At 40.6% G+C, this 23,411-nt stretch overlaps 2 protein-coding genes across 2 annotated transcripts; both read left to right on the top strand.

Moving 5' to 3' along the window:
• The first annotated feature begins 289 nt into the window (after positions 1-289).
• Positions 290-18,603, top strand: LOC124271219 (protocadherin-like wing polarity protein stan). Its single transcript, XM_046706296.1, has 12 exons — positions 290-629; positions 1,546-1,848; positions 3,970-4,204; positions 7,718-7,911; positions 9,897-10,133; positions 10,990-11,225; positions 12,331-12,514; positions 13,620-14,037; positions 14,652-14,839; positions 15,462-15,704; positions 17,433-17,681; positions 18,484-18,603. Exons 1-11 carry the CDS (start codon positions 290-292, stop codon positions 17,627-17,629), a joined length of 2,775 nt encoding a protein of 924 aa, XP_046562252.1. The 3' UTR covers positions 17,630-17,681; positions 18,484-18,603.
• LOC124271218 lies at positions 17,849-23,325 on the top strand. The gene is made up of 8 exons (XM_046706295.1): positions 17,849-17,904; positions 18,484-18,671; positions 19,384-19,593; positions 20,044-20,161; positions 20,582-20,613; positions 21,156-21,226; positions 22,155-22,198; positions 22,909-23,325. Exons 1-8 carry the CDS (start codon positions 17,849-17,851, stop codon positions 22,988-22,990), a joined length of 801 nt encoding a protein of 266 aa, XP_046562251.1. The 3' UTR covers positions 22,991-23,325.
• Positions 23,326-23,411: the final 86 nt, after the last annotated feature.

The following is a 23,411-nucleotide window of genomic DNA, read 5'->3' as shown; positions in this document are numbered from 1 at the left end:
TCAATGTAATGGCGACTATGATATTCATGCTGGTGACGTTGACAATGAAGCGGCTTCTTACCAAAACCTGCTTTTTAATGATTAACGATACTCTTCACGCACAATCCCATATTGCATGTTCCATAATGTTGTAAATCCAGAGAGTGTTACTATCCGATGAACCAGACAAGTATCAAAGTGTTTGTATTGATGCCATTGTGTAAAAATGAGGTGAATAAGATGACGATCTGCACCTTCACAAATGTTTGCCTACGTCTCCATATTGTCTGTGATTTACCTGCAAAGGTCAATGTGGACGTCTGTACTTATTACAGGAAAGTGGATCAACATCATTTCCGACAGTGCATCGTACAAGAAGGTGAATGGGTTTGGGGTTAAAGTGACGGGCGAGAGTCACATGCTGCTCGAGGTGAAGGCGTGCCATGGGGCAGAGATACAGCTGCAAGAAGTAGACACAGGCACAGGTAAGGATGAGGGTGTACTGTGGTGGGTGGTGGTGGTGGTTCAGCTCCAGAGTCACATGCTGCTCGAGGTGAAGGTGCGTCAAAATGAACAGAGATACACCTGCAAGAAGTGGTCACAGGCACGGGTAAGGGTGAGGGTGTACTGTGGTGGTGGTGATGGTGATGGTGGGTGGTGGTGATGATGGTGGTGGCAGGTGGTGATGTTGGGTGGTGGTGATTGTGGTGGGTTGTGGGTGGTGGTGGTGGTTGTGGTCGGAGTTCAGCTCCAGAGTCACATGCTGCTCGAGGTGAAAGTAGTCAAAATGAACAGAGATACACCTGCAAGAAGTGGTCTAAGGCACGGCTAAAGGTGAAGGTGTACTGTGGTGGGTGGTGATGGTTTTAGGGGTTGAGATCGAGAGCTCGTCGACTCGGATAAAGTTAGGGATGTTCTACAAAGAAAGTGTCCTGACAGTCACATGGTGTTGGAAGGCGTGTAAAGGAGTGCAGTTACAACAAGATGGCTGTATCTCGGGTAAGATTGGGGCCGTACATAAGGAAGGCAAGCGCCACATTGGAAAATGGGTGGGAAATTCTGAATGGTCATACAACAGATTCAGCTCATATGAACAGACGTAATAACACTAGAAAGATCCTGATGCCTTGCATGATTTATGTCCTAGTTCGTATCCATGCCATTTGCCTGTGAGTTTGGCTCAGGAATATTTCTTAGAAATCCTTTGATTCTCTGGACGAAAATGGTCTGGATTAATCACATGTATATTTAGTCAAATAGAGGATGAATGAAGAAGGTAGACTTAGTGCAGAGATATGTCCCACAGATGAAGGAAAGTATAGGACCCATGGATGTAAATATGGTAATTTTTTGTAGAGAGGCGACTGGGTTTGGAGACACTTGACAAGCAGCAACTACTGAACACGATCTTGGTTTCGATCATGTTGACATTATCATGGATGCAGGGCAGCTGTCAAACGTCTCATGGAACAGTCTACATGTTGTAAATGTCAGGAAACGTGAGGTATCCCTTCTCACGTTTTGAACAATCCATTTGTAAATAATATATTGACCATTTCTGATCAGGTTCCTGGCTGTACTGCAAGCTCGGCGGCGACTTGAACGAGTGGACGGCTGTGTCTGCCAGCGAGCTCTGTGACGATGCTGGCTGTGAATGGCTCGGATACGACTACCGGCCTGTGTTGGACTGTGACAGCTTCAAGCCGTTTTGGCTGACCTGGGACGCGACTGGAACATTCAGTGTTGGGAGAGGGGATGTACTTGGTTCGGATGTGCTGGTGACGGGGACTGTGACGCCGTTTGAAGTCAACTTCTTCATGGTGTCCCACAATGACGCCAGTGTTGTGGCAGAATGGAAGATCCTCGTCGGTAGGTCTGCTGGATCCGTGTGTTTCATCGTAAAGAAATAGTCATGGAATAAGCCACGCCCACCTTTGTCTCTCTGTAGTGCATCATTGCACTGAAGGAAGTCACGGTTATTTATACATAATCGCCGTGTTTAGTTCAAGTGGTTCTCTGTGACTGTGAAAACTATTTTGGCTGCAAATGTAATAGGCGAGAATTGTGTTATTGCAAGGCTATGTCACTGGTTCCGAGTAGATTTATGCATGTAAATAATGAAATAAGAGGTCCGTAAAGATGTTTTATTGGTTTGACTTTTATGGAGATGTTGACGTAAACACTGGGGGAAAGCTTTATGTGATTGAAACACACGTGGTTCTGATAAAGTCGGGGATTTCTTTAAGTTATTAAAGAGCCTTTGTCACCTGTATTTATGTATTCTATGTCTGTATGTATGTCTGTCTATATGTCTGTTTGTATGTCTATATGTATGTATGTCTGTCTGTATGTCTATATGTATGTTTGTATGTCTATATGTATGTCTGTATGTATGTCTATATGTATGTCTGTATGTATGTATGTCTGTCTGTATGTCTGTATGTCTGTATGTATGTCTGTATGTATGTCTGTATGTATGTATGTATGTCTATATGTATGTCTGTATGTATGTCTGTATGTATGTCTGTATGTATGTCTGTATGTATGTATGTATGTCTGTATGTATGTCTGTATGTATGTCTGTATGTATGTCTGTATGTATGTCTGTATGTATGTATGTATGTATGTATGTATGTATGTATGTATGTCTGTATGTATGTCTGTATGTATGTATGTATGTATGTCTATATGTCTGTATGTATGTCTATATGTATGTCTGTATGTATGTATGTGTATGTATGTATGTATATGTCTGTATGTCTATGTATGTATGTATGTCTGTATGTATGTATGTATGTCTGTATGTGTCTGTATGTCTATGTATGTCTGTATGTATGTATGTATGTATGTATGTATGTCTGTATGTATGTATGTATGTCTGTATGTATGTATGTATGTATGTCTGTATGTCTGTATGTATGTATATGTATGTATGTCTATATGTATGTATGTATGTGTATGTATGTATGTCTATATGTCTGTATGTATGTCTGTATGTATGTCTATATGTCTGTATGTATGTGTATGTCTATATGTATGTCTATATGTCTGTATGTATGTCTATATGTATGTATGTATGTCTATATATGTATGTCTATGTATGTCTGTATGTATGTCTGTATGTATGTCTGTATGTATGTATGTCTATATGTATGTCTGTGTATGTATGTATGTATGTATGTATGTCTATATGTATGTATGTATGTATGTATGTCTATATGTATGTCTATATGTCTGTATGTATGTCTATATGTATGTATGTATGTCTATATGTCTGTATGTATGTCTGTATGTATGTCTATATATATGTCTATATGTATGTATATATGTCTATGTATGTCTATATGTCTGTATGTATGTCTGTATGTATGTCTATATGTATGTCTATATGTATGTCTGTATATATGTATGTCTGTATGTATGTGTATGTCTGTGTATGTCTATATGTCTATGTATGTCTATATGTATGTCTATGTCTATATGTCTATGTATGTCTGTATGTATGTCTGTATGTATGTCTATATATATGTCTATATGTATGTCTATATGTATGTATGTCTATATGTATGTATGTATGTATGTCTGTATGTATGTCTATATGTATGTCTATGTATGTATGTCTGTATGTATGTCTGTATGTATGTCTATATGTATGTCTATATGTCTATATGTATGTATGTATGTCTATATGTATGTCTATATGTATTCTATATGTATGCATTATTTACATGATTGTGTCTAACAAGAGGACATATGTTAGATATGTAAGATCTTTTTGTTGTGGAACTGAATATTTGACCTGTTCCTCGACATGCTGTTGAATTGCCGAAATGCATATACAGTTAGACTTCTAGAAACACCCACTCCAAGACTCCCCAAACGGCAAACACTGTCATCTACACTGATACACTGAAATCTGACCACGGCAACGCCCGACATTTTACTAACGCTTCAATGAATATCCATTCACTGTTCTCCACTATCTACCAGACGAACCCCCGACGTTCATCAGCCCGGCGTCACTGGGTACCACGGTAGTCGACGTTGGCGAGGATACTCCCATCGGCGTCGTCATCTACACCGCAACGGGGACGGACAACGAGGGAGACGCACTCACCTTCACGCTTGATACTCATGACGATGTATATGAGTTGGTTGGAGGAGAACTGAGGGTCAAACAACCCCTGGATTATGAAACACTGAACACATATCGGCTCCTGATCAGGTAGATTGTAACTTCAAAACCCTCTCTTTTATTATATAACTGGGTTAGTCATTTCAGTCATCCAGGCTACTTCTAACAGTAACATGCATGTATACTGACTTCAGTGAAGAAAAAGAAAACTTTAGACACTTTCAAAATATATTTTCAGTTTTCATCATTTCCAACACTGAGCTAGAAGTTACTATGGCGTATTTATTTACTTAGTACGGTACTTTTACACTGAACTATGTGGCATATTTTCTCTTAGTCGGATCCAATATTCCTCTCATTAATCCATTCAGCCAACCAGTTCCGTGAGGTATATCTCCATTGTAGTGTGTTAACTGTGAAGGTCGGTTGAATAAGAGTAAACACAATCACACTGTCCTGCGGATTACGCTTTTAGTATTAATGTATAATTTGCGTATTGTTCAGATATGTTTCATGAAACTAATTTCATTATCAACATTTAGAATTTTAAACCTAAGTAAAACTGACAAAATAGATAATAATGCATACATTCTTAATGGAATTGTCTTGTTCAATGAATTTATTTATGTTTTCTTTTTTATCAAAACAATGACGTATAATCATTGGCCAGGTGCGCGTTTGTCACAAACGTTTTCACGATCATTGTTTTCGATAATACCGTGAACAAAACATCACGGAAATATAGTGTCCTTATCCACAGCAAATTCTCTAAAAGTGATCTGAGTTACAATGACTAATTGTTAAGCATAGCGGAGTGATGCCCCCTTATCTTTATAAACGTATGAACTATTGTAGTCATGTAACGTCATAGAGGAAAACCCAATTTAACACATATTGCGGGTCATTTTTAAGATTGAGTGTATAACGTTATACATAAGCACACAGACCAGTTTAATACATACTTATGTCGTTCAGATATCAGACAGTATGTTGTTCGCTCACACTTTCCGTAAAGATGCCAAATTAGAAATATAGTAGCACAGTATTTTTATCAGTGCACGACAAAAAGTGGAGGAATTTACTGTTTTTAACGCATAACAAAATTCGGGATAACATATAACATATTTTTACACTATAGTATAGGCAATTTAATATTCTATACATTTCTGTGTAATTTAATACCTGTAGGTAGATCCAATGCTGCGCAAACGAAATTCTGTCACAACGTACACTTTTCAAGTAAGTTAATGACGCTCTAATGATACCCCAGAACATTCATTAAGTTAATGACGCGCTAACTTTCTCCATAGCTTCGATCTGAGTCAAAATTAACTAAAAGTCATGAATGACAGAAGAAGAGGTGGTCACATCCGAAAGGAAGACATGGTAACGATTGGATCTCGGGAATTGATCTTGACGGAATTGCGAAACAGCAGACTTTGTAAATGGGAATATATTAGTCACTTTTGGCTATATGCATCAAATTAAGAAAGCATGTAGTTGTGAATAATCTCTCACTTGCTGAACAAAATGGCAGTCAGTCATTCAAAATCATGATCGCTTACTCGACTGAAGCTCTTCTCATACCAATACAACATGATCGTGTAAGGCACCTCAATTCACTGTGCAGAGTTACGCTCCTTGGACACGCCAGAAACTGCTGATTGTTGGTTCAATCCCCGTTCGCCCCCGATTATGTTTCTAGGTCTTACAAACCAAACGCCAAATTTGCAACACTTTCTTCGCACATTAAGTTGACACGCCGTGACATAACTGAAATATTGTTATAAGGAGTGCTAGTGATGATTTTATTTCACGTTTCATTGCTATATTTCGACATTTCTTTTCAAATAGCTATTCAAAGCGAATAATTGGTTCCCAATATCATGGCGACTGTGATAAAACACCATCCGTATTGAAAAAAACCCTATAAGACAAAACATTACTCTGCTGAAATACTACTATACAGCTTGTTTGTTTTATCCTCGATACTTTATTTGTTCAAGACATACTACTTCATTAAACAATGGTGTTTGATTCGAAAGTCTCATTAATTTTATAAAAATAGATCTAAACTTAACCTATGAGACCCGTGAAGGTCCGGGTTAGAATGAGCCTTCAGTAACCCATGCTTGTCGTAAGAGGCGACAAACGGAATCGGGTGATCAGGCTCGCTGGCTTGGTTGACTGACACATGTCATCGGTTCCCAATTGCGCAAATCGATGGTCATGCTGGTGGTCACTGGATTGTCTGGTCCAGACTCGATTATTTACAGACGGCTGCCATATAGCTGTAATATTGCTGAGTGCGCCGTAAACCTAAACTCACTCCCTCACTTAATCTATGATATTGTCGAGCAGGTATGACCGGTCCATTTCACAAGGCCATTTAATTCGCTGTGAGTTCCGCCCCTTGGACATGCCGGGATCCACTGATTGTGGTTTTTAATTCAAGATTCGTCGTTAATGTCATCATTGGGTTGTCAGTATCTTATGCCATTGGGTTGTCAGTATCTTATCACGTTGGGTTGTCAGTATCTTATCCCGTTGTCAGTATCTTATCCCGTTGGGTTGTCAGTATCTTATCCCGTTGGGTTGTCAATATCTTATCCCGTTGTCAGTATCTTATCCCATTGGGTTGTCAGTATCTTATCACGTTGGGTTGTCAGTATCTTATCCCATTGGGTTGTCGGTATCTTATCCCGTTGTCAGTATCTTATCCCGTTGGGTTGTCAGTATCTTATCCCATTGGGTTGTCAATATCTTATCCCGTTGTCAGTATCTTATCCCATTGGATTGTCAGTATCTCATCCCGTTGTCAGTATCTTATCCCATTGGGTTGTCAATATCTTATCCCGTATCGTATCCCGTTGGGTTGGGTTGTCAGTATCTTATCCCGTTGTCATCTTATCCCGTTGGGTTGTCAGTATCGTTGTTGGTTGTCAGTATCTTATCTCGTTGTCGTATCCCCGTTGGGTTGTCAGTATCTTATCCGTTGTCATCTTATCCCATTGTGGGTTTATCCAAGTGGTCAGTATCTTATCCCGTTGGGTTGTCAGTTGTCAGTATCTTATCCCGTTGGGTTGTCAGTATCGTATCCCGTTGGGTTGTCAGTATCTTATCCCGTTGTCAGTATCTTATCCCGTTGGGTTGTCAGTATCTTATCCCATTGGGTTGTCAGTATCTTATCCCGTTGTCAGTATCTTATCCCGTTGGGTTGTCAGTATCTTATCCCATTGGGTTGTCATCTTATATCTTCTTATCCCGTTGGGTTGTCAGTATCTTATCCCATTGGGTTGTCAGTATCTTATCCCGTTGTCAGTATCTTATCCCGTTGTCAGTATCTTATCCCGTTGTCAGTATCTTATCCCGTTGTCAGTATCTTATCCCATTTGGTTGTCAGTATCTTATCCCGTTGTCATTATCTTATCCCAGTGGGTTGTCAGTATCTTATCCCGTTGTCAGTATCTTATCCCATTGGGTTGTCAGTATCTTATCCCGACAATGCGTACTACTAACACCTTTCGGCAGAGACGTCTTGGTCTACCTGAACGTCATTGAATTGCTAATGCGTCATGATAAAGACGTTTTATTACTGTGCAGCATGTCCGACGGTCGGAACACCCAGCAGGCGAGGATGACGGTACGTGTTACTAACGTCGTTGATGAGACGCCGGTGATAACGTTGTCAGGGACTTTGTCCATCACGGAGGAGATGGCAGTTGGCAGCGTGGTAGGTAACCTCTACACCGTGGACGACAAAGACGAGGGGGACACACTCACGTATGCGATAAGTGGTGAGAGGATCTTGTTGTCAAGTAATCAGTATTCTTTGACGGGGAAAATATTCATTACATTCGTCTGTGATCAACGCCAGTCAGTAATAATCAAACAACACTCGTGCCATAATACTACACTCTCTCAAAAAAGAAACGCAACCCCTGTTTTTTTTGGTAATGTTTATATCAATTTTAACTGGTTATTACATTTGTATTTTTAAAGATAATGCCATGAAATTTGACATGGTGAACCTTAGGTCAGCACGGTATAAGGTAACAGTTAATGCAGGTCAGTATCGAACTCTCAATTTACGCTAGGGGGCGTTGTCTTCAGTATCTCGTTGTAGAGCCACGAGCTCTAATCACAGCAGTGCACCTCCTCGGAACAACGAATCAGACGGCGGATGTTTTCCTGGGGGATTGCTCTCCACTCTTCCTGGAGTGCTGCGGCCAGTTCAACCAACGTGTGCGGTTGTGGTGTACGTGCACGAACACGACGATCCAGCTGGTCCCACAGATGTTCGATAGGATTGATGTCTGGCGATCTGGAGGGCCACGGCATCACGTTGACGTTTGAATTCTGTAGGAATGCCACTGTTGCACGAGCTGTATGAGGGCGGGCATTGTCATGTTGAAACAACTCCCTCTGTTGGGCGATTATCGGCAGAAGATGTGGCTGTAAGACGTCATCAATGTACCGTTGTGCCGTCAAATTGCCAGGAATGATGACCAAGTCTGACCGTTGGTTGTAAGACATGGCTCCCCATACCATGATGCTTCCTCCTCCAAATCTGTCGACCTGTCGAACGCAGTTCGGTGCAAAACGTTCATTTGCTCGTCTATAGACACGTTGTCTACCGTCACGTCGTTGAAGAAGAAAACGAGACTCGTCACTAAACCAGACTCTTCTCCAGTTTCTTAGGGTCCATCTCCTTACGTTAGTACACCACCTGAGACGTTGGCGTCGATGTTGGCGTTTCAAGACGGGCCCAACAACTGGTCTTCTTGCACGTAAATTTGCCTCATGTAAACGGTTCCTGATGGTTTGGGCCGATACTCTCCTCAAACCTGGCACCTGTGTTGCAGTGATGGTGGGTGTGGCATGCCGATTACGTAGGTGGCTGAGTCGAATAAAGCGATCCTGAGCCGGTGTGGTGATCCTAGGTCTACCACTCCTGGGACGATCTTCAATTGCATGGAAATGTGTGTAACGATTCCAAAGTCGTGAGATTGTTGTTTTGTGTACGTTTAGATGACGGGCAACTGTTCCAAAGCTTTCCCCGGCCTCAATGCGACCAATGGCAATATTTCGATTTGCTGTACTCAAACGGGGCATTTTCGAACTTGATTTGCAGAGCAAATTATGAGAGAAAAATTACAAACTACGCGTGCTTTTAAAACCCTCTACATGAACTGTGTTTTCAACGATTTGCACGTGCAACAGGCTTTTAGCATTTTGTACATGACAATTTCGCACTTTCTCAAATAACACGGATACAAAGGTCATCATGTGTGAAAATGGTTCCGTTTGGGAGCTTATACTGATCAGATGGGAACGTATTAACAGTATTTTGAAGAAAATTCTAATTTACATTCACCATCTTTATTCTAGAAATGATGTCAGATATTTAGATAGGGGTTGCGTTTCTTTTTTTAAGAGAGTGTAGTATACGGTTAGCAGAAAAATACCAAGTCAATCAATAATCGCAGTCAATCATATTCGGACTGAACTTTTCAGTCACCTCAATTTGATTTATCTTACTGGAATACTCTAAGTAAGCATTATGATTATTGTAACTTACTTTCGACATTTGAATGGTCTTTTAAACCTAGAAACTACGAAAATTCAAAGAAGCTGCATGTCTCAATCAGATATTTTTATCTTTTGTATTTAATTGATTGTGTTTTCTTAATTTTTTTAATAGCCTAGGGGATTTTGAACATCAACAATGTTCATGTAAAACTGAATTATACATATTTACCCCTTAACAATAACTTGACAGGAAGTGATAGTACCTTCTTTGGAGTGGACGCAACATCCGGGGTATTGAAGATAGCTCATAGAATAGACCGGGACCAAGCGGCCTTGACCTCCGTCTCATTTGACCTTACTGTAACTGACAGCTCCGGTCTTGGGTCGTCCCAGACAATAACTGCGACGGTTGTAGACATCAATGACAACAACCCTGCATTCTCAGCGACATCGTATACGGTAGACGTAGCAGAGAATACTCTGATCGGTGAGTCCACATGCGCCCAGAAACGTCTTAGTATTGTAGTGATGCGATGGAAACAGTCAGCGTTCGAAATCAACGGCGGTCCTTAGGCCCGAAGCCGACTGAAAACCACTCGGACACACAGCTTTTGCTTTCTGCAGGTCCTTAAGATTATGGTCTTTTAGCTCGGGATTACTTACATTGTAGCAAAAATAAGGGGCCTTCATATTCTGATCAGGACCCACAACTTTTTATGGTTCTGGATCCTTAGGGCCTGCAGCTTTTCAGGGGTTAAGGGCAAACACTGGAAACAGTTCCTAACCGGAGAGTGGATGATCCCGGTTCGATAAAACAAAGAGACGTCAAAAATGGTATTTGTCAAACAAGGGTTGGTCGGCAGGTAGTCAGTGTATTATGTTTGATCCATGTTAAACTGCGGCATGGTAACCTTGTGGTCTAGCACTGTAAGCAGCATACAATGCATGCACATCGATATGAATATGAAACAATTTTAAACACAACAATAAACACAATTTCATCTCACCTCAGTTCATTCGGGAGAACCAAATATCTCATCTCGTCAGTACATCACCCTAATCATTTTACTGTAGCAAAAATATGTGCATAAATTTGATGAAACACATCTATACCATTATATTCTTAGAACGTTTGCTTTTCTTTGCTGTTGTTTCCATTGTTATTAACATAGTTCCTTTTGGCTGTATGAACAAGTAATTTGATTAATTGACTTGATAATCTTATGGTCATACTTCAAAATGAAAATCTCTGAAAACTGTACCAAATCTCAAAAATAAATGTATAACTGAAGTTGCTTTGTGAGTGTGTAAATCCCAACTCACGTATTCATTACTTATGTCAGATACCGTCGTCCTTGACCTTGTTGTGAACGATGCCGATGACGGCACCAACGCTGCTTCCAGAATCGCTCTACAAGCTGGTACTCCCCAAGACCTGTTCAACCTCACCGGAAGCCAGCTGAAGACAGTGACAAGTAACCTGGATTACGAATCTCTGTCGGTTTATGAGTTCATTTTTACCGTTATAGCGGTCAATGAAGACAGTCTGAGAACCGGCACCACGACCATCAGTGTCAAAGTGAGTACCTAGCTGGCAGAGGTATCGGTCAGTGAGTTGAAGGATTATCCTTCTTGGACACAGTTTGATGTAGACTCTGTATAGTCTTGGAACAGTCGTCAAGAACAGAACGTGAAATTGTCATGTTTGTCCTTTATCCAGATTTGAAAACAAATTTTGATGTAAAGCTCTTGCTTGTCCCAATTTGCAATCTGAGCTCCATGCGACACGTCCACTACAGTCATTGATAATATACTTCTCATCAAAAGTTTAAACTCACTAGTGTAAATATAGCCACTTACTTCAGGCAACTGTTCTAAACTAAAATTTGCAAAATATTCCATACTGTTTAAAGGTACTGTTTACGCATGAACGGATGTATTGTATAAAACAAATTCGTAACGTTGAAAAGATTATTGTCATGAGTTCAGTAAATGCTAAAAATGAGTGAAAATTCAGTGAATTCTTAACAAAACTTTACACCAAAACACAGCTGTTCACATACGCGATATTTGCACACGCTTTTCAGGAATTTGATGCATGATCCTCGTGCAATTCATCTGCATAATGTTTGCAGTTGGTTCCCCCAAGTTAGAGGAGAAATCAATCTTCGATGTAACCATATCTATCTATCTATCTATCTATACACACACACACACACACACACACACACACACACACACACACACAGATATATATATATATAAGTGAGTCTAAACTTTTGAAGAGAAGTATATATTGTATACATTAGGTGACACCAAGTTGCATTTAATAGCCTGAAGACGGTGATTATCCAGTTGAAAGTTGAAATTTAACACAATGTAAGTAATTATACTTTAGTAAGATAAATGTAAAATGGGTCTGAGTAAAAATTCACCACAACATCCTTATTGAGTATGCTTAAACACCGTGGATTCGAAACAATTTGTTTTAAGACAGCTTTGAATGGGATCTCATATATATTACGCTGCATTAACTTCTGGTCAATAAACCTTGAATCATTATCAAGGCATTACCTTAGCCTGAAAAGATTTACTGAGGAGAAGCATGTGTGTTTGATGTGTGACCTAGATGGGTGTGTCACAGTCTACTGATGGCGTAAATCATTGCCTATGTACTGATCCAGGTTACCCCGGTAAATGAATTCGACCCGGTTTTTGACACCCCTGCAGTGGACGGCTCCGGTCAGTTTCCGGGAATGAGTTTATCAGAGGACGTTCCTGTCAACAACGAAATCTCTTTCACAGCCTCCGACGGCGACCTGGGAGTTGACGGCGATGTCACATTCTCCCTCGTTTCCGTGCTGGACTGTGAGTTTTAACATATAGACATTAAGTCTGAAGATACGTAGTGTATTTCTGTTACCGACATTGTAAATTGTGACATGAGTAGGAATATGTAAAACAACGCTTTGAATGATAATACCGATGACGTCACATACAACCGTGATAACTAAACCCGCACTGATAGCGGAAAATGTGCAAATAAGTCACCGAATTCTGATAAATATTGCAATGCTTGATATCTGTAAAATCTGATAAAAACTTCGGGTTATCCACTGACAAGGTAGTTTTTAAATGTTGAATCTCAGACACTTATCAAGGAAGGAAGCTATGCGTAGTGGAAAGTCCAAACGATTTTGGGCATCAAATCTAATAACATTTTTTTGAGCCAGTCAAAATACAGTACACAGTCAGTAGGATATATAGTCTAGGTCCGTGTTCTATTTAATGATAAGTCTTATGAAAAAAGCCCAAATGTTGTTTAAATTCTTTGATACCTGATCCTCTTAGATGGGTAGACCGCCCCCGTGGTGTAGTGGTTAGAGCGTCCGCCCGGAGAGCGGAAGGTCGAGGGTTCGATCCCCGACCGCGTCATACCAAAAGACGTTAAAATATGGTACTTGTTGGTCCCTGCCTGGCGCTCGGCATTAATGGGTACAACAAGGACTGGTCGGGTCGGAGTCAGTATAATGTGTCTGAGTGTGGTATTCATGCTTCACTGCGGCATGGTATCTCAGTGAGCTAGCACTATAAAACCAGCTTCAGTCTGGGCTAGTACAAGCAGCCGCACATACACATATACACGCATGCACGTCGTCATATGAGCGAAATATTCTCAAGTACGACGTTAAACCCAATTTCACCTCACCTCATCTTAGATGTATAGGTGGATACAAATGTGAACCAATGACCACAGGTCCTGTCAATATCTACAAACCTATCTAGGAACATAATCCCGGTGAAACAGGACTCGAACCTATGATTAATAGGCTTCTGCTAGGCTGGACTGACACAACTGTGCCCCCTGCCGAGCGTGTTTGGTTAGCCAGATACAATACAATTATATATGTGTTCCATGAAATGTGAAGACGAATCATTCGTTTTCTATCTGCTCTGTCCTTTTCTTCTGCAGCGAAGGGAGAAGACAGCAGTGACAAATTTGTAATTGGTTCCCAAACCGGTCTCTTAAAGATAGTAAGCGTCTTAGACAGTGACACCGCAACTGGGGGCGTGGCCTATCATGACGTCACAATCAGGGTAACCGACGGTGCTGTTTCACCCAGATTCTCGGACGGGACTATACGACTGACGTTAACTGACGTCAACGACAACGTGCCCAAGTTTGATTCAACTCATTATGCCATCACCGTCGATGAAGACATTGCTGTGGGTGACGTTGTTGCTTCAGTGGCCGCAACAGATGATGACGGTGACTCGGTCACACTCACTTTAGAAGGAAGAGGAAGTTCTTTTGAAATAAGCGGAAGTGACGTTGTTCTTAAATATCCCTTAGATTATTCTTCGTCACCGCTTCATGTTTTGACGATAATGTAAGTATCCAGCATATTGGCTGTGTTTGTATGGCTGTTTGTCGTTTAAGGCAATAATCCGAAATGTCACGGCTTGGGACATGGGCAAATGCTGTGACGATCCGAGGACTAAGGGACCAGTCGTTTAATAAAGGGATTGGGTACAATGTGTGAAACCCATTTGTGGTGTCCCCCTGCCGTGATGTTGCTGGAATATTGCTAAAAGCGGCGTAAAACCATACTCACTCACTATTAAAGGGTCTGGGACTGATGATGGGTCCAGAGGTTTTTGAAGAACAAAATTATTCAAATTAATTCATAGTTATCGATGACACCTCAGATGTACATTCTTTCTGGATTCTAGAACTGTTTATCTAATCATAAAATGGCCATAATATATATGACCCTCTTCAAAGTATGTTTATAATATTTTATGACCTTCTCCAAGAATTATATGTTTGGTGACCCTTATCGGTTCCCTCTGACCCCGCCCACCAAAATATATGACCGGGTTTTGACAAAAAATATTTTAGTAGTGTTAAGGAAAAGAATCAAACCTTTCAACGTCAATAGATATATGAATATGTAAAGAAAGTCCCTTTTAATGGTAAAATTAACTTTTGATGTTATTCTAGAGCAGATGACGGGATGTTCACCACAAGCGCAGTGATGCTGGTTACCGTTGTAGAAGTCGTCACGACAACATTAAAGATCATTGTTGCGACAAATGCTGCTATCCTCGAGGATCAGGAAGAGGGGACAGTCCTAACGGGCGTGTTTGTGACCCACGGGAACACTGGTGCTGTCACCTACAGCCTAGGGGGTGAGGAACACATTCATCGTCAATCACTTGCTAATTTCCGTCCCCTGCTTGAGTGAGTGAGTGAGTGAGTGAGTGCGTGAGCGTTGTTTCACGCCGTTTTTAGCAATATTCCAGCAATATCATGGCGGGGGACACCAGAAATCGGCATTACACATTGTGTCCATGTGGTTACTCGAACCCGGGTCTTTATCGTAACGAGCAAATGCTATAACTACTAGGCTATCCCAACGCCCATCACCTGCTTGAAGGCACATCCCTTCCAGAACAATTTTGTTATTGTTTAACTTCAATACAGAATTTTCAGTTAATGCTCAAAATCATTCAACAGTTGACTCCATATGTGTGATATGTATGGAATACTGTAAGGGACATTCTCGATCTCGCATTCTTACACTTTTGGCATTTTTAGCTTGTTTCCAAAGGTCGAGATCGCGAGGATGTCCCTTACAGTATTCCATAGATATGGGTGTACAGTATTCCATAGATTATGGGTGTACAATTTGACTTCCAACACTGAAAGGCTTGTCTTGCTATGGTTTACGGGTTCTATGTACATTGAGTAGTCAAAAACGACATTTTAAACATGTATAAAACTTGAGAAATAATATTGTTGTTTTTGAAGGTACAAACGCTGGCTTCTTGTCAATGAACCCAAGTGGTGAGTTGAGCTACAGCTCGCAAAGGATTGACCGAGATGGCAGTGACGGTATAACGACGTTGTCAGACATTACGGCGAAAGCCGTTGACAGCACCGGTAACGAGGCCACAGCTGACCTCACATTCATCATCACCGACATCAACGACAATGCACCGTTGGCGACTACACTAGCACCGACGGCGCAGATTCGAGAAAACTCGCAGAATGGTATGTTGTTTGCAATTACCACCAAAAGCGTAGTGATCTTCAAATTTAAAACAATAAACATTTTGCACGTTATTTTACGACAAAGGTTATCATATATAATTATATATGCTATCAATATCGACCACTGGATAGTCTGGTCCACTATTTTCTGCTGTCAGTTTAATAGTTTGGTTATTGCATGAGAAATATTATATACAGTATTATAAAACTGTTAACAAATGGTTTTACATCTGTACATATCTACATCCATAACACTAAACGATTTAAATAACTTTGTCTGTACATATCTATACCCTTTGTCTGCCTCTTGTTGAACTTTTTTGTAATATACACTTGTAACTATGTGGAGAGGGCTTATTCAAGTTGGATAACTTGTGCCCAATCCGTTTCTTAATTGAATAAAATCATAAAACTGTAGCGCACGTAAAATATTGTAACTGTTCATCTTCTCAGTATGCAAGGTATAGTTTGGCATGAAATGCATGTGGACCCGTTTTTTTGTAAATATCTCTTCATCGAATGACCCAAACGATCTCAAACTGTCAGACAACCTAATCACATTGTAAATCACCGATTTTATGCATTTGTATTAAAGAATCTGTCTATGTAACTGTCAACAAAATAAACAGCAGAACGCAGAAGGCTTGCAGAGGGAGGGAGCCAATGACCTGTAACAGCGGTAGTGTTGGGTCATAAAGGTAAATGCACGTGCAGTTCATGATAGTTACCTGTGCACTGCACAGTGATAGACCGTTTGGATCATTCACATTGACTACTTCTAGCTGTCATCATGAAAGCTTATTCAGATGATGCTAAACGTTTAATTAGCAATGTGTTTAATTTTTTTTAAAAGAGAGCAAACGTAGCAAACCGATTTATAAGGTGTCGGATTACATGAAACGTACAACTTTTGCTCTTGGCATGAAACAGAACATCGTGCTAACAATTGTGAAAAATAAACCAACAGCCAATAAACAAAACCTTGTACAAAAGGTAGGCATCAAAGTTTTGGCATCAGGGTCATCAGCATAGCTGACCTACATTGACGAACGTTGACCTTTATGACCCAACACTGCCGCTGTTACAGGTCATTGGCTCCCTCCCTCTGCAAGCCTTCTGCGTCCTGCTGTTTATTTTGTTGACAGTTACATAGACAGATTCTTTAATACAAATGCATAAAATCGGTGATTTACAATGTGATTAGGTTGTCTGACAAAACATCCACTTGCACAGTTTGAGATCGATTGGGTCATTGGATGAAGAGATATTTACAAAAACGGGTCCACATGCATTTCATGCCAAACTATAGGCAGTGTACATTGAGCTTGGTGAATACTGTACTTAAACTGACGTTCAAAGAAAAGTACACACCTAGTTCTTTGGTAAAATATTTTCTTTAAAACAGCTTTAATATTTAAAACGTGTTTTGATTCTGCTTTGTCACAAACACCGTGCAAGTGTCTCTACAACACCACAGATACTGTACCAATTACAACACTGCTAGCAAAATATTTAGGTTTCTTTTGGAAATAGTCCCAACACACCAGGTGTGAACTTGCTTATGAACGTCAGTATATTTGAGATAGGTTAGAATGGGTTAGAAGGATTACACTACTCTGCCCAATTAATCAATTTGATTTTTGTTAAAAAATGACAGCATTAATTATATCAAATGGTATTGTATGAAATGGCATTTTGTAACTGCAACACAAAGTTCTGTTATTGTAGATCAGCTGGTGACATCATTAGACTTCACGGATGCTGATGAAGGTTCCAGCAGTAACATCACACTCAACATCGTCAGTGGTGACGTTCACGATGTGTTCAAAGTCGTCGACTACGACCTTTTTTGTCAGAGGCACCGAGATCGACTACGAGGCAATGACAAGCGACCACAGCTATGGTGTCGTCCTCCATGCTGTTGACAACCCAGTAACTTCAACACCGTTGACGTCAACAGTTACTGTTCACGTTGAGGTTGGATAGCGTTCAATACAATATCAAAGCGGAGACTTTGTCTTAAAGCGTGGCAATGTGTTTATCATGACAAAATAACAATTTTTGTCTGCATATCACATGTAATAGTAAATAGTTACACGTGGTTCACAACACGTAAACGAGTGACAGAACTATCACCTCGCATTATGCGGAAATATCTCTTCTGCATTCAAGACAATTTGTACCAGTGTACAAGTGTAGTGTAACTGTAAATAACCATGTAAAGCAAATACTAACCATACGCGATAAGAATGGAATTACAGCTTGTTCAGCTTGACCTGAACTACTCTACATATGCATGACCCGGGAGGTCAAATGGCACAAACGGCAGATCGGGTTATCTTCATTATATATGGGGTGCAGAGAATGTTATTAATGTTGCGTCCGTGCGAAGCATGCATACATAGATTCGTTACAGAACCTGTCCCGGAAAACAACACTTCAATTATCACTTTTTCTATTTCATGTTCAACTGCAATATTTCTGGCCCAGTAGTCGCTTTCCAAATTTTCAACAATAGGCACAACAATCAGTCCACTCGTTTACACCAATCATCGGACAAAGGTGCACCCCTTCACAATAATAGACCCAACCATTTGTGACACGGTCACGCAATTCATTAGTATTCACTTGATCAGGTCAAGCTGAACAAGCTGTAGCTGATCATATTTCTATCCTACATATCACATTTAAACCTGGACTATTTTGCATTGTCAGCTGGGTTGAGTCAGAGTCAGCCTGGAAGTAACATTGCATGGTCTTGCCATTCCTCTGCTTTTAGATTCTGGGGGAGAACGAGCACGACCCGTCATGGACGTCCCCCCACACTCGGGGTTGGCTCCACCTTCCCTGACGTGACCATCAAGGAGTCTGCCACCCTGGGGCAAACGGTGGAGACGTTTGTAGCCACTGACGACGACGGCGGCGATGACGGTTTGGTTACATACAGCGTTCTGGACATCAAGAACCGTAAGTGGTGTTCTGCATCCCGTATGTCACATAGATCGCAGATTGGCTCACCTGTACAAAACAGAAACCATAGAATTATGATGCCAAGTTTTGGATGGGAAATGTTAAACGAAACATAGAACTGTTTTACAATTTCGTGTGCATGTATGTAGACGACGATACAGAGACCATATGGACCGTGATACATTACACACATGATAAAACAGATATTTCCAAATGACACCCATTCAAGATTCTCCAATTGTTCTCCACCTATTCCTAATATCTACAAGAGTATTTCATGACAAATGGGGATTGCTTGGATTATCTCGAAGACAGTTACTTTCCCGAATGTGTTTCATCATTCTGGAATATGTTCTTGACATTCTAAAGTTAAGTCGTTAAAACAAAGTATAATAACCAGAGTTTATTGTTAACAACACGTTGCGCAGTTATCATTGCTATTTCCATGGTTTACCGTCAGAAGGCCAAAGGGACGCACATCTCGACTTTCATTATATGCATGGGTATGATGCCGAAAATGTGAGGTTCATAATTCATGTTCACTGTCCAGGATCAACGTAAATTTACACATACCTCAGACATGAAACGTCAAAAACCTGACAAAGAAGATTGCCAGTATCAAAGGTCACCCAAAACATTGAACCGGAAACACTCCATCTGAACATTACTGATGTCATTGATAGTGATCAGCTATATGACGTGCTTTCAGCGTCTGGCACGAGTATGACGGGCAAGTTTGAGATGACGACGGACGGGCGTCTGGTGGTAGCGTCCCAACTGGACTACGACGCCGACACTGGCGGAGTGGACTACTACACCGTCACCGTCGCCGCCAGTGACAGCAGCACCACCAGCGTGAAGAGCACCACCGGCGATATCAAGGTCATTCTGGAGGATGTTGAAGTGGAGAATGTCATCAGTAAGTGTTCTCATCACGGAGAGGGCGGTAGGGGTGGCTACAATTGCACGTCACGTGGTATGCACGGGTGCGATTCCTCACATAGATACATGTGTGGGGTCCATGAAGAGCACCACCGGCAATGTCAAGGTCATTCTGGAGGATGTTGAAGTGGAGAATGTCATTGGTTTGTAACGAAATATAGAATATTGATTAGTTAGTTGACCTAACTAAGGTCCTCCTGATAATATTAAGAATTATAACTGATAGAATGTAGGTGTATGCCGCATTCATATCACAACATGTCAGCTAGTCCATTAGTGAGATCTATATCTCTCTATCGAGAGCCCGGAAACCCTGATTTCTGACTGCTGTCTTGGAAACTGTTAGGTACACTTTAAAACACTTTTTGCTAATGATTAGTTTACTGACTTAACTGAATTTTTGTATGTACTCGACTGTACATTACAGTATTGCCAAAGCAACTGGTTGCCGACACTACATCGGAGCTGTGGGTACTGAGGACATCGGTTGTCGTACTGGGGACCGCCGCCATTGTGCTGGCTTGTGCCATGATCAGAAGCATCATGTAAGTTTTGAAATACTAGTATTATGTAGTTCTTTCTGATGTCTTACATAGTGCATACCGATGTCCTATATCACGCCTGCTAATGTCTCTATACTGCCTATATCTTATGAAATGCATGCTTCCATTAATCAGTCCATAGTTTCTTAAATTCTGCATGACTTTAAGCTCAACTCTCTCTCAATTTGTCCATCTTTATACATTGCCGACTTCCTCTCTTCAAAGGCTTGTCGGATTTTACTGTAAGAGAGTTCACGTAATTTCGAGATATTAAGACTGGAATTTAAATAAGGCCTGGAACATAAATATGCCAAAGGTAGCCATTTGAGAAAATAGAATCTGAAACTTGATGGATGACAGGGACACCATCAAAGACAAGGACACTTGTACTAATTTATACAGGATAAATTGTCTTCTTTTCAGAGATACTGTGTCATCTTCTGCTCGAAACGTTAGTGAGTGAAACCTTTGTCAAACCATTCTTTAATGATGATTGAACGCAAATTTAAATTTCGCTCAACTCTCCAACAACATTTCTGCTTGCACTAGTTTTGTTCTTTACATAAAAGAAGAAACTTCTGATTTACTTTGTCATTAAGTAGAAATTGATAGCGATATCATATCAAAACATAAACCCCACTGCCGTTTAATCAGAACTCAAACATATGTTTTTGTTTTAAAAAGAATATAATGAGATTGAAAACGTTTTAAACTTTAAGAGATAATACACAACTACTAATTGCTATCCTAGATATCATATCTTTGAAAGCCAATTTTACTTCTTTGGCATAAATGTGCATTTCAAACATTGCATGCCTCATGTAGTAGCAGATTTCACACATTACCCAGTCACAGGTAATTGATTTTATGAACGCTGCAGGAATGAGTGATGGTTAAATTAACATAATCAATTCGATCCCACTGAAAGCTCGGTATGCTTTCCTTTTCACCTAACTGTTATTATGAACGTTTAATCCTTTCGATTGATTTACCCCAGCTAAGCCTCCAGACAAAGTTTGGATGGAGAGAACAGTGTCGGTGACACCTCACATGTCTCTGGAGTCTGTGGTAAGTATGGAAACCTGTAAGGAACATAGTTTTGTCGTACTGAACTATAACAGATTGAATAACGGAAATTTATGAAATAGAAAATGCAATTTCGGAGACACCACAGGCATGGTACCTGTGGTTGAGTGAGTGTACGCGCCGCTTTAAGGAACTTTCTCCCAACATTGCTCACACGGAGATGTTGAGGTTCAAGCCGGCCTCGCTTGTGGCTAGAGAAGCTCAATCAACAATACCATCCTACGCATTAGGACTGGGACGTGTCCAAATCTTCTACCCGGGTGCCCCACCTATTACCCTACCCTACCCTACCCAGATACGTTATGTTAATCCCTGACATCAAATTTGTAAGAAATGGCAATATATTCTTCAGGCCGTAGGCTAAAATTTCGAGTTTTTCAATATCTTAACCATGTATTACATACAAAACAGGCGACTGTAAATTATGTCTAAATCTTCAAAGACAATACAACCTTTCAATCATTAAAGAATAACACACTACATTGTTTAATCTCTTAGTCACATGATCATAACGGGTCCGGGTATTGAGACGGGTACCCGGGTCCAACTCATTACCCACCCGTCCCGGGTATCCCAGTTACCCGTCCCAGCCCTACTACGCATTGTCACATTATATGCATCGTCATATGTCTTTCCTGGATGAGATCTATCAGTTACAATATCATTAAAACTGTTTCTAGGATCTGGTCGAGGCATGGGTGTCGCATTCCTCGGAGGCGTCGTGATTTCTTGATCAGAGTTACCTCCCTTAGTCGTGCCAGGTCACTATTGCCTTAACGACAATGTACTCTTGCTCAGTAGCTTTACCGGTCAACCTGACACCGTGATATAACTGAAAGACAGTATAAAGCGCCATTACACAGTGCCATCTTGTTACTGATTACTCACTCCGTCCAACTTATGGTTGCAGATAATTGATGACGACGATGATAGTTTCACATCTATCGTGTTCAGGTGGGTGTTTAGAAGGTGTTTGACTCTTGCACACGTCGGATTCAATCTGAATTCAGTGATTTCAACGTTTGTCTTAATCACCCAATCCAGAAGCAACTCCATTATAAGAGATAAATATTTCAATGTTAAAACTGTTAAGGATCTTTTTAATACTGTTCATCTTCATTTAATTCTTGCTTTTTAAAAATAAATTGATTTAATTAGTCCCGCCGTGATGTTGCTGGAATATTGCTAAAGACGGCGTAAAACCAAACTCACTCAGTCAGTCAGTACTGAGCAGTTGAAGGATGTAGGATGATCAATATCAGTTTGTATACAACAGTTCTAAAGTCTGCAAACCACAGACTGAAACATATTAGCTACCTCCCGTCTAATTCGAAGCCGAGTTTGAAGCATGCGAAAAGCCTTTAGGCGTTCATTGGGTTGTAGACGCATTTCTAATTGCAAAGTTCACAAATACTGCATTAAAGTATGATTGGAGAGCTAACGTGGTATTTTTGACAATGAAAATAATCAATACTAAGGGCAAGAGTAATGCTGACAACCTTTCCCTGAAGTATAAAGACCCCCTCCCCATGGGCGACCAAGCGTGGCATCTCCACTTCATGACCCCTTTCTTCTATATACGGTATACCTTTAAACAATTCCTAGGTTATGGTCCTGACTTGTCGGAGTGTATGTATCACTGACCCCGTGTGTGTTTACTTCAGGCCGAGTACATCCACAACGGAGGCCAGTCAGCCATCGCCCGGTAACGGTCAAGGGAATCACCCGCAGTACATCCAGACATGATCGGCTCTCTCTAACGGTTCTGGGTTCAAACTGTCACCCTTGCCTGCCGTTGTGAACGTTTTAGTGTTTACTGGCATTGTCGCCATGTTGATTTACAGTGTGACTGCACAGTGACAGTACTGAGATGATAGTTTCATGCTGTAAATGAAGGTGTTCAGTCTTGCGAGTACAGACTATTCTCACTGGTGTTCTCTTCTCAAAATTGTGCTCTCGTTCTATACAGAAACACAAATCAGAAGACACAGTATAATAAAATTTCATGAAGAGATAGGTATTAAAAATATAATCACTGCTCAAAAGATATCCATTTTATTAATAAAGTTATTCAAACACAAGTTGATTTTCTGCAGTCTCATTTTTCCAAGAAAGTACCTTTTCTATTTCGGAAAAGGAACCACATGCCTGTTGAAGCCTAGCAGAA

The sequence above is a fragment of the Haliotis rubra genome, unplaced genomic scaffold, assembly GCF_003918875.1.
Source record: "Haliotis rubra isolate DU_JTF1 unplaced genomic scaffold, ASM391887v1 Scf159, whole genome shotgun sequence".
Taxonomy (NCBI): domain Eukaryota; kingdom Metazoa; phylum Mollusca; class Gastropoda; order Lepetellida; family Haliotidae; genus Haliotis; species Haliotis rubra.
Note: the sequence above shows the minus strand (reverse complement) of the source record. Positions and strands in the feature narration are given on the sequence as shown.

Excerpts from the sequence above, each read along its gene's own strand:
- LOC124271219 (XM_046706296.1), top strand. The coding sequence starts at position 290 with ATGTGGACGTCTGTACTTATTACAGGAAAGTGGATCAACATCATTTCC. Across the intron at positions 1,849-3,969 it reads AGAATGGAAGATCCTCGTCG|ACGAACCCCCGACGTTCATC; the intron begins GTAGGTCTGCTG and ends ACTATCTACCAG. Across the intron at positions 10,134-10,989 it reads AGCAGAGAATACTCTGATCG|ATACCGTCGTCCTTGACCTT; the intron begins GTGAGTCCACAT and ends TACTTATGTCAG.
- LOC124271218 (XM_046706295.1), top strand. The coding sequence starts at position 17,849 with ATGCGGAAATATCTCTTCTGCATTCAAGACAATTTGTACCAGTGTACA. Across the intron at positions 18,672-19,383 it reads CGTTCTGGACATCAAGAACC|CGTCTGGCACGAGTATGACG; the intron begins GTAAGTGGTGTT and ends ACGTGCTTTCAG. Across the intron at positions 21,227-22,154 it reads ACATGTCTCTGGAGTCTGTG|ATAATTGATGACGACGATGA; the intron begins GTAAGTATGGAA and ends TTATGGTTGCAG.